This window comes from Lathamus discolor, chromosome 15, assembly GCF_037157495.1.
Source record: "Lathamus discolor isolate bLatDis1 chromosome 15, bLatDis1.hap1, whole genome shotgun sequence".
Taxonomy (NCBI): Eukaryota; Metazoa; Chordata; class Aves; order Psittaciformes; family Psittacidae; genus Lathamus; species Lathamus discolor.
Window position 1 is genome coordinate 4,093,902 of NC_088898.1, and position 11,456 is coordinate 4,105,357.

Below are 11,456 nucleotides of genomic sequence, written 5' to 3' on the forward strand. Positions count from 1 at the left end.
AGTGTACTACGTGTGATGTTGGTGACGTCGCTGCTCCGTTTCCCTGTGCTCGATTTTGCGTTAGATTTGCTTTCTGAAGTAAATGCAGGTACAAGTCACCTGCGGAAACTGATCCCTGCCATTAGCACCGTTTTCAAGCAGGATTACACCCAGTAGGTACCGGCTAGCAAGGATTACACACAGCGCACCCCAGCCTAGTGCATTCTGCCTGTCCCCTCGCAGGGACCCCCGCTCGGCTCCGCACGCGGCCGAAGAGCGGGGCACCGCGGGGGGCCCCTCAGCACCGCGGCCTCCCCGGCCTCCGGGCGCCGCGCATGCGCCTGGCCACCAGGGGGCGCCGCCACGGGGGAGGGGGGGGGCGCAGGGAAGACGCGGTGCCAGGCCGGAAGCACAAGGTCTGACCCAAGCCGTCACGTGTGCGGTACGCGGAAGCGCTGCACAGGAAGCGGGGGGGGGGTACTTCCGGCGTCGGCCGGGCTGTGCGCGGAGGCAGTGCGGGCGCTCGGCGCGCTGGGCCGGGGCCATCCCCGCTATGCGACAGACTCCGGGGTCCGCAGGTGAGGCGCGGCCCGCGCTGCCGCCGCACGGGACGTGCGGGCCCTGCGCCGGGGGGTAGCGGGGGGCTGGCGCGGCGCGGTGCAGTGCGGTGCGGTGCGGTGAGGTGCGGTGAGGTGCGGTGAGGTGCGGTGAGGTGAGGTGAGGTGAGGTGAGGTGAGGTGAGGTGAGTGAGGCCTTCCCCGCCGCGCCGGGAGGTGCGCGTCGCTCCCCGGCCGGGAGGCTCTGCCGGCGGGAGCGGGCGCTGGGCCCTGTTCGTCAGCTGCGGGGCTGCAGGGGCTCGGCTGGGCCTGCAGCCTCCGGGACGGGGCCCCAGTGCGCGGCCGCCGCTGTAGCGGGTAAAGAAGTTGGTTCTCCGGTAGCTCTGCGTACGGGGAGGTGAAGTAACTGCTGCTGAGTTACAGGCGCTTCTGAGAGGAGCTTTGTTCTTGGGTAGTATCTGCCTTGTTTGTGTCACTCGGTGCGGCACGGAGGCTGTGGGGTTTTAACTGCTTAAAAGAGTTGCGGTAAAGAAGATGCAGACAGAGCAGGAGGAAGTAAAAGTGAAGTTTTCTTGATGCGTGGCTTTATTAATAAGAATTACCTTATTTACATTTTGATTGGTTTCTTTTACATGAAAATTTAAAATATATGAAAGTTTGCTTCCGTGTTTGTGTGGTGGCCTCGTGAGTGCTGGCTGAAAGCTGCCAGTGTAGATTAGCAGTAACGAGATAAGGTCTGTAAGTACGTCTCTTCAGTTTTCCATTGAGTGTGTCCTGAAGGTTTATCTTTTGCAGGCAAGTGTTGAAAAATAGTCTTAAATCTGGGAAAATCTACCAGTCTTAAATCTGCCTTCTGAAAGGAGGTAAAGAACTGCATCTGCATAAGAAAGTTGTTTGATAAGAATAAAATAGGTATTTTGTAATGCTTACAAGGTATAAGGCAACTGTTAAAAATGCTTAAGTAACATTGTCAAGTTGTTGTAAGCAAAGTGGTAATAACAATTGAACTGACGGGCGTGGTGTTCTGTTGCTCTTTGGAGAAACGCCAGTAGCTGATGGGGTCTCCTGAAGTGGCTGATGGGGTCTCCTGAAGTGGGTTGGCTCTGTGGGTACGCAGCAGGGCTGATGCTTCCAAGAGTACAAGTGAAGGGTGCTGAAGACAGTAAGTTTAAAGGTGGTGTTCTACTGTTACGTAGGTAACGACTTGAAGGTCAGATGACCTGCAAGCTTTTCAGAGCTTCCTTTTCCAAAGAAGTAATTTCAAAATCTATTTCTAGTATTAAATACTTAAAGCAAGTTGTACGGGCTGAAGGGGAGGACTGTCTGAAGGGGGAGTAGTAGTTTGTGATGTAAAGGGCTTTCCTCTTTCATAACACTGTTAGTCAAAACACTTGAGAATAGTGATGTGCTAAACCTGCAAGCTTTAAGCTGTTTCCTCAGTTGATGCATGTTGGTTTGTGTCTCAGCAGAATGTAACTGTTTACCTGTGATTTATGTGAGTTGGTATTTGTAGGAAAACTGCCGTGTGCCACCACGTGTTTAAAAACCCCCACTAAAATGACTGATCCTCGTGTCAAATCTGAGGTAGTTGGTAAACACCTCTGAAGTTAAATTGTTTCAGCCAGTAAAACAATAATGATTTGTGAAAATGTAAAGTGAACGTGACTTTACTGCAAGTTATGATGTTCGACTACAAAATGTTTAGTCCTTCTATTCCTCCTATTACCCAGCATTGGGAATGAGTGTAGGAAGAAGGAAAATGGTCAAAAAAGGTGCTTTTTTTTGTTGGACTGTTGCTGCGATTATTTATAGTTACAAATGGCTTTCATAAATGACAGGTTATTCTTCGCAGTCTGTTTTCTTCAGAGACATTCATAAAAGTCAGTTTGATACTATGCTTTTAGTGAAAAATGAAAAGGAATCTTAAAAGCACAGCGTTCATGATACTGCAAAAAGATGCCAGTTTTATGAGGAGCTTGGGCCTATATTTATTGAAGTCTCGATGGCTTTCTGACTCCCATGCTCTTTGCTATGGAAAGCCTGGTCACCTTTATTTAAGGTAACAGTGAATAGTCTGTGCTCCATATGCTTGGGATCCTTCTCTAGCTCTGAACCTTTGGAGATGGGCACTGAGGGTTTTTCGGGAGTGGGAGAGAACTGTCAAGAATATGATTTGGAGAACGGATGAGAATGGTAAGGAAGGGATTATGCAACCATGAGCTGTTGATTAAACATTGAGTGAGCTACATAATTCCTCCTGTGCTGTCTGCGTCTTGGCAGCAAGCTCTGCTGCTCCTTCTGCACTCAGCACTCACACGTTTGTGCCAACGTGCCAGTGTTTTAACACAAAAGTGCACCAAAAGAACAGTTTTCTATTGCTGGTTACATAACTGTGTGCAAAGCCCTGCGGTTGTTGTGCAGGCTCTCTGTAGCAGGGATTCATAATCTTATCTTCTTGATTCTGTATTTCCATAGAAGCACTTTCATTTTAGAGTCCTCCAACTGTTTGTAATGCAAATTCTGGATTTACACCATATTAACTACATGCTTTACGTTCTGTATGTATACACTGTCTGCTAGTTTACTACGTATTATCTCTCAGGTGTGTCTGTTAAAACTTTGGCACATTCTCACTGATGAGAAACAGATGAATGTCAGAGAAATCTGCTTGCTACCCCATGGCTCTTTTAGAATTCCACTGTATTCCATTTATACATTATCAGGTTGAAAAATTGCACAAGTTGAACTTATTCAGGCAGTTAATGTTGGTCGTTCATCGCTGCATTTAAATTTCTGTCATCATTTCTAATGGTAACAACATGTAAATTTATCTCAAATTTAAAATTTAAAGTAGACATTTTAAATAATTACTGCTTAAAAGACTGTTACCTTTGTAGTAAGACATCTGGATCACGTGGGAATAAAGACATTAAAAACTAAGCTATTAGCTGAGCTTCTAGTATATGATTGTTGCACTGTTACAAATACAAGGTACCTGCAGATAAAATTCTGTACAGTAGAGATATCCTTTTCCTGGTTAACATTTTAGATTCATACGGTTTTTCTTAAGGTAAGAAATGCTACAATAACATCTGAAAAAGATTGGAATTACACGACTGGATTGTAGTCCTGCAGCTGTGCAAGATGTTGCCAGCACACCTTTCAGTTGGTAAAATGACAAGAAATTGTCACTAGAAGAGTCGTAAGCCTCATTCTCACTTGGGTTCTGTCTGTGCTGCGTTTGCCATTGTATGAATCAATATCCTGGGTATTGAAAACTTCATTTAAAGTGGAATATTTCGTAAGAGTACTACCAGTCTTTATTTGGGGTCGATGAGATGTTAGCAGAATCTCTCATTTGCTGTTATAAACTGGGACAACCTGGAGTTAGAACTTTACTCCTAGAATTTCATTAAAAAACTGTTTTTGTTATCTTAAACTCATGCCTGAAGTGCTTAATCTATCTCAACTGGGTACCATGCTTCTTGTAGTTCCTGTTGATGAGTCCTTTTGGATAGTTAAGAAACACAACAAAATATGCTGCAGAGCAATTTGTGGCCTAGGTACAACTTCCAGAAATGACAGAAATGTGATGGGGTAGGAGAATAGAAGTGCAGCAGTGACACAGGTTCCAGAAAATGCTGGGTTGATTCCATATGAGTCTGCTTGAGTGTTATTTGTTAAAGAAAACAGAAAAAGTGTAGAAGGAAATGGGGAGGTCAGTACTTTACTATCAGAATTTTTGATTTTATTTTTCCTTTTCCTTGCAGCACAACACTAAATTTGTAATGAAATGGAGTCTGGGTCAAGCTCTTTTCGAGTGGAATTTCCAGATTTTTCTAGCACCATTTTGCAAAAGTTAAACCAGCAGCGCCAGCAAGGACAACTATGTGATGTGTCCATTGTAGTTCAGGGCCATCTCTTCAGAGCCCATAAAGCTGTTCTTGCAGCCAGTTCACCTTACTTCTGTGATCAGGTTCTCCTAAAAAACAGCAGAAGAATAGTCCTGCCTGATGTGATGAATCCCAGGGTATTTGAAAACATTCTTCTGTCTACCTATACAGGTCGTCTGGTAATGCCTGCACCTGAAATTGTTAGTTATTTGACAGCAGCAAGTTTCCTTCAGATGTGGCATGTGGTGGATAAATGCACTGAAGTGCTAGAGGGGAACCCAACAGTTCTGTGTCAGAAGATGAATCATGGCAGTGATCATCAGTCCCCGAGCAGCAGCAGTTACAATGGCCTGGTTGAAACCTTTGAACTTGGCTCTGGAGGACAGCCAGAATTCCATAAAGGGCAGGAGCTAAGAGATGGCGAAAACGAAGAAGAGAGCTCTAAAGATGAACTGTCATGTCAACTGACGGAACACGAGTACCTTCCCAGTAATTCTTCAACAGAACACGATAGACTTAGCACTGGAATGACAAGTCAGGATGGTGAAGAAGGAACTAGTGATAGTGCGGAGTATCAGTATACCAGGCCTATGTATAGCAAACCCAGCATCATGTCTCATAAGCGATGGATCCATGTGAAACCAGAAAGATTTGAACAAGACTGTGAAGGTGTTGATAATCCTTACGATGAACACCAGGTGTCTGAATCCATGAATGCCGTTCAGGCAGATCATTCAATCCAGTCTTCAGGTGTTGAAGACTTTCATATAGGTGACAAAAAGATGGAAACAGAATTTGATGAGCAGGCAGATGAAAGTAATTACGATGAACAAGTTGACTTCTATGGCTCTTCTATGGAAGAATTTTCTGGCGAAAGGGCAGATGGAAATATAAATGCTCACAGACAGGATCTTATGATGGCAGCAGGTTATAGTGAAGGCATTGAAATGGCTACAGGAATTAAAGAAGAAACGTCCCTCACTGGATTCTCGCATGCTGATAAGCTGTATCCCTGTCAGTGTGGAAAAAGCTTTACACACAAAAGTCAAAGAGATCGCCATATGAGTATGCACCTTGGCCTCCGACCTTATGGCTGTGGTGTCTGTGGTAAGAAGTTCAAAATGAAACACCATCTCGTAGGCCATATGAAAATTCATACAGGCATAAAACCGTATGAGTGTAACATCTGTGGGAAAAGGTTTATGTGGCGGGACAGTTTCCATCGGCATGTGACCTCCTGTACCAAGTCATACCAAGCTTCTAAAGCTGAGCAGAGTACTACTGAGATGAACTAAGGCATCAGTGCTTACGTTTGTTTATTAAAGTAAGCAAATTAATTATGCAAATCATGTCTGGTACTTGCTATTGTAAATTCTCAATCTTTTCCCCACCCTCCAAGCTGTAATGATTATGCTGGTATAAACAGACCAAACTTAATTATTTTACTTTCCACAGTATTACTGCAGGTGTTCAAAGTGCGAACGGTTAATCTGAAAGGTGCTTGTAAAGTGAGGTCTGTAAGGTCTCTGTGACGTTTATTGTAAGCGCAGCAGTATTTAGAACCCCTGTTGATTTTCCTAAGTCTTCTAAATTTAAAGCTCAGCATTGACCCAAATCCTACAAATGCTTAGATGAAGCAAGAATTAAAGTAACCCTACTTAATGAGGAAGAGAACTAGAACGACAAAACCAGGGTGTGTATCACAGAACCACAGAATGGTTTGGGGTGGAAGGGACCTTAAAGCTCATCCAGTTCCAACCCCCTGCCACAAGCAGGGACACCTTCCACTGGAGCAGCTTGCTCCAAGCCCCTGTGTCCAACCTGGCCTTGAACACTGCCAGGGATGGGGCAGCCACAGCTTCTCTGGGCACCCTGTGCCAGCGCCTCAGCACCCTCATGATGATATGATTCACATTTTAATGACAAAAAGTTGGAATTCCACCTCAGACTGGAGACTGCCAACATACTCAATGTGCATCATTAGATAGTTTACATTGTTAAATAGCCTTTGCTGTATTGCTTAATGAAAGGCTGTGTTAAATATGGTTTGGCTTTCCTTTATCTGTCTTCCATTTTATTATCCATCTCCAGTAAAACAAATGTTGTCTAATTCTGTGCTGATTTCTATTTGGTGTCTGTAATGCATTTAAATATAGTTGAGCACTATATAAACATCAGTCTGCATTAAGGATAATTTGTCTCTACTCCTCTAGGGCCTAATGCCATATGACTCTTGGCTTGACTTGATTTTGATTGCTACACCGTGAGAGCTTCTAGAAGGGTGTGTAATAAATGTTCTGTCAGTCAAAAAAAAGGAATATTTGGAACTTATCCAAAATAATCAAACATTCAGTTTTCTGGTCAGATTTTTGTGCTTTACTACAGTAGCAAGTACCAAACTCTGTGGATTCCCAAATTGACTTTTTATTGGTACAAAAACTTCTTTGAGAACTTCTATCTAATTTTAGAAACCTGCTTTAGGAAAATTATTTAGTCATTGATAGGTATTTATACTTTTAATTCTTTTACTCTTTGAATAGGAAGAACTATAATACAAATTCTTGGTACTGAACTACTGTGACTGTACATGTGATCACAAGCAGCCGAAGTTGATTACCTCTGCAGATGAAGTTGCTTGTGGAAAAAAAAAAAGTAGGAATTATGGTATTTGGATCTATTATTGGTACTGAGAACACGGTACCGTGCTCATGTCCGAAGTCTGGGGGTTTGCTGGGGAAGTGGTGCTCCTAATTTGTTAGGATGAGGATCTATGTGCTGGGCTCTCATTCCTGGTGATAGATGGAGGAGCGTTTGTAGTTCCGAGAGATGCTGCCAGCTCTGCAGGTAGAGTGAATGCATCAATTTTAAAGGTGGCAACAGGATTTTGGGGTTGAAAGCTTAATGCAGTCCTGTGCAAAAGCAGTTAACCCTTTTTGTAGTTTACTGAAACATAAAAAGGAAAGAGCCTTCAGAGCATACACAGGCTATGACACAAAGAGTTGATGTCCAGGTACAGTGCTGGTAACATGAGGGGGGAAAGTTACCCAGCACCAAAGGCCTAAGCCTGTCTGGCCCAAATTTATGTATTAGATACTGTGGTATGCAGGATAACATACTTAACAGATACATACATAACAGATAACCCTGTATGGTGAAGCAAAACCACACAAAGATCGTTACTATTTAGATGCTTTTTTTTAACTCCCAGTTACAAATTGTCTTAAGATGCAACCAAACTGTATCTTGAATGTGAATGTCTGGTACAAGCTGGGGTTTTCCTACTCAGTGGGCTGTAATGACTGTAGCTTCTTTTCTGACATTCTACTTAAACTTTAATTTTCTTGAGAGGCTCTTAGTCTTCTAATGCTTCAGATATTTTTCATATGGAATTTTGTTAAAACAGATATTCCCAAATAGGATGAACCCGTTGCTGGCAATGGGCATAAATGGTCAGCACCACAGAGTTCCTATTCTTAGCACTTAATTGAACTCTACAGTATATCATGGTGGCCGTATATAACCCTTGTAATCAAGGTAACTAAACAGGGATTTGCTCACTAACACTGTAACCTGCTTAATGTATAGAAGCACTTTGTATTTAAAAAGAAAAGCAAAAAAAAACCACATAAGACTTTATAAGTATGTTTTTTAAACTTAGAAATATATTCCCTTTATGGTTTGTTTCCACACTGCTAATACTGTCTTTTGTAATATTGAAAAAAATAATTATAATGCTTGCCTGTTTACATGAGTGTAGAAGAAAGAAGGTTCTTGCACTCAGTGGCCCTATTTTTCCATTCAGCAAGGCCTTACTACATACAGGGTGCCATTTCTGCAGGTACCATCATCACACTCGAGAGGAAGGTATTCTCATACTCATTTCAGGAATAATCTTGTGTATTACGTTAGTTCTCAACCCCTTTCAAATTGTCACTTCAGTGTTGCATACAAAGGTTAAGGGTGCCTCTTCCCATTTAACCATCAAAAAGGCTGGTCAGAGACACCAGGCTGCAAAACACGGTCAAGCAAAACACCTCTTTCTGTTAAACCCAGACTATCCTACAGAGCTGCCAGCAAAACTGTTTCTTTTACCAGCTTGGAATGACTTTTATATAGGACACGTCAAAGTTAAGCGTTACTCCTATTTGCAGTTAGACTACTTTGAAATAAAGCTTTAAAATAAAATGTACTGCGAGAGACACTTTAAAGGTTTTATAACAGGTCCAGTAGATCATATTATAGAACCATGTCCTCTTTTAATGACTTAGCATGAATAGTAACTTTATAGTATTTCTTATTACTATTTTACCCCATTTTATGACATTGTCCTGAAAGTCCCAGCAAATGTTGCTCCACTGATTCTGTAGCACTTGGCTTTTTGATGTTAATTTACATGAAACCAGACAATTGCAGGAAAATACAGATACGATTGTCATGAGGTTGAGAGGATTGATGGTGTAAGGAAAGCTTGAGATAACATGTCTAAAATCCTTACTTTTGCTCATCACAGGCAAAACAATTGACTTGTGTTAATTTCCATGAATTTACTATATTGCCCTTTGACAAACCTCTGATCACTGATTCAGGTATTGGGGGGGGGAAAGATAACAAGAAATTACTTAAACACTTAAGGAAACCTCTGTCCTTCCCCTTCCCCAGTCTCAGCTTAAGGCTCACACCTTTCCTCCTTGCCTTTGTAGTCTCCTATGTCCCTTGCTTTCATTGAGAGCCGCATTCAGCCCGTGCCAGCTCTTGTAGTGAGGTGACAGATCACTCAGGAGGTTTGGGCTCATTGGCACACTGGCTTGTCTTGCCACTTTTCATCTCAGTGGGTGTCCTCTGCTGCTCTGGGCTGGTTGTTGTCACTGATCACCATGGCACCACATAGTTCCATCAGGGATGTGTCTGTTCCAGCTTGGCTCTCGTGGAGGCTTCAGACGTGTACCTGCTCTGGCATGGCTTAGCTACAGGCCAAAGTCCCTTCAGAAGTGAATATCCCAGGCATGGAGTGTGTCCTGCTGTGTGGGTCTATACACGTCCTCAGTGTCTTCTCCACGTGTTTCCCAAGGGCAGCTCTTCAGTTTATCCATGTTTACACATGTGTTTGTTTCCCTGGGAGTATCTTCTCCTTATGTGTCTCCTTGCACCTCTTGCTAGCAGCTGCCACTCTTCCTTAAACATGTTTGAGCAGAGGCACTGTGCGCATCTCTGGCTGGAGTTCTGGCATGCAGTGTGTTGTTTGCATGCACTTCAGTGCAGGCTAGGACCTGTTGTGACCAGCACAGGGCAGTTTATAACCTCTTGCTGTATGTCAGGGAGTGTCCAGACAACGCTTTTAGTCATATAGTTTTAGGTAGTCCTGCGAGGAGCAGGAAGTTGGACTCTGATCTTTATGGGTCCCTTCCAACTGGAGATCCTCTGTCAGCCTTGCAGCCCCCTGCTGCTGAAACCCTGCAGTTTATGGCCGATACAGTTGTACAGAGTAAACCAAGACCTGCAGATGCAGCTTCTGTCACGCTCTTGATCTTTGCTAATGGAGTGGTCTTGTTCAACACACAAGAAATTACTTCTTGTTTGTAGGGAGGAAGGAAGCAATCCCTATAAATAGATAATAGGAATGCATATGTGTATGGTGAATTTCATTAGTCTTCCCTTGAGCTTCATCATCTTTAATGATACAGCTTAGTAACATCTGTGCATTTTTATATTGCTTGCTGTTGACTGCAGTGAGGTGAATGTCTTCTGGAAAACAGTCATTGTACACGCAGGAGGCTTTCAGAATTCCCTGCTACCATGAAGCCATTCATTGTCCTATCAGTGGTAAGAAAATGATACTACAGCGAAGTTCCTTTGCATTCCAATTTGTAACTAAGATGTTAATTACCATGGAATCTTTGTAGCTGATCATAAAAAACTGTGTAAGAGTATGAAAAATTCAACTGTTAACAGCATTAAGATCTCTGCTTAGGTGCATATCTGACTTTAAGGGAGGAGGTTCCTATTTCACACACCACTGTTGGGGATTTTTGTTGTTCTGGGTTTTAAACACGGCCTTTCCGTATGGGTGAGCAGGTAGACTCTGGAACGCAGTCAGGACAAGTTTTGGTCTTAGCTTTTGTTCATCCGAAGTGTTCCTGGGGTTGAGAAACTTTGTCCTGTATCAGAAGCGAGATGATCAAAGGCTGATGTATTGGGTTTCTTGGTGCGAAAAGAATACTTGCTATCCCTGTATTATTGAGCCTGAAAGAATGGAGGTACCTCATGTCTTGTAATCTCATGGTGTTGGTACCAGGAAGGAGACCTGTCTCTGAGTTATGAGATCCTACAGCACTGAGTGTTTTGCTTTAATGGAATCAGAACCTTTCTCAAAACAGCATAGGAAAGTTGGGGGTTTTTTTTGTCATTTAAATGCTTCATTGGCTCGCTAGGCTTCTTTAGCTGTAAACTGCCGGTGCCCATGGGGAAGATGCTGGAAAACAAAATGGTGATATATTTTAATGTGATTAAATTGTAAGTTCCGATTTTTGCTTGAAGCCTGTGTCTGTCAATTGCTGCTCCTTTGTTTTATTATTCATGGGATTCCATATTTCTTCCAGAAATGTAACTGTTTATGCAAGTCAAGTGAATCTTCCTTAATGAGCTATAAGTTTTTATTCTAAACAAGTCATTTATAATAGTAAATTTGCATATCTTGATATTTTGTGAGATGTTATGCCTGTATTGCAGAGGTTGGATAGTTTTGTCTATAAATATTGCTGTCCTAATTGTACAGCATGGTTTTAATTTAATGTTACTGTTCAATATTTTCTTCTTATAGAAGAGTCCCATGCCCCTTTTTTGTATAACATGTTTTAATAAATGTTACCTGTCAACTTTGTAAATGTTTTCTTAAGCTTGAATGAAAGGAATGCATGTCTAGTACTAGTATTTAATATTTCACTTTTGCCAAAACAATAAGTGCTCAAACAAAAGTACAGATCCAAAAGTTGTTGATATATAACTTTATTAAATATATAAAGAAAAAGTG

General features: G+C 42.5%; 1 protein-coding gene across 1 annotated transcript; it reads left to right on the forward strand.

Annotated features, from left to right (window-relative positions):
* Positions 1-431: 431 nt before the first annotated feature.
* Positions 432-11,456, forward strand: ZBTB43 (zinc finger and BTB domain containing 43). Its single transcript, XM_065695599.1, has 2 exons — positions 432-557; positions 4,307-11,456. Exon 2 carries the CDS (start codon positions 4,330-4,332, stop codon positions 5,722-5,724), a length of 1,395 nt encoding a protein of 464 aa, XP_065551671.1. The 5' UTR covers positions 432-557; positions 4,307-4,329; the 3' UTR covers positions 5,725-11,456.

Excerpts from the sequence above, each read along its gene's own strand:
- ZBTB43 (XM_065695599.1), top strand. The coding sequence starts at position 4,330 with ATGGAGTCTGGGTCAAGCTCTTTTCGAGTGGAATTTCCAGATTTTTCT.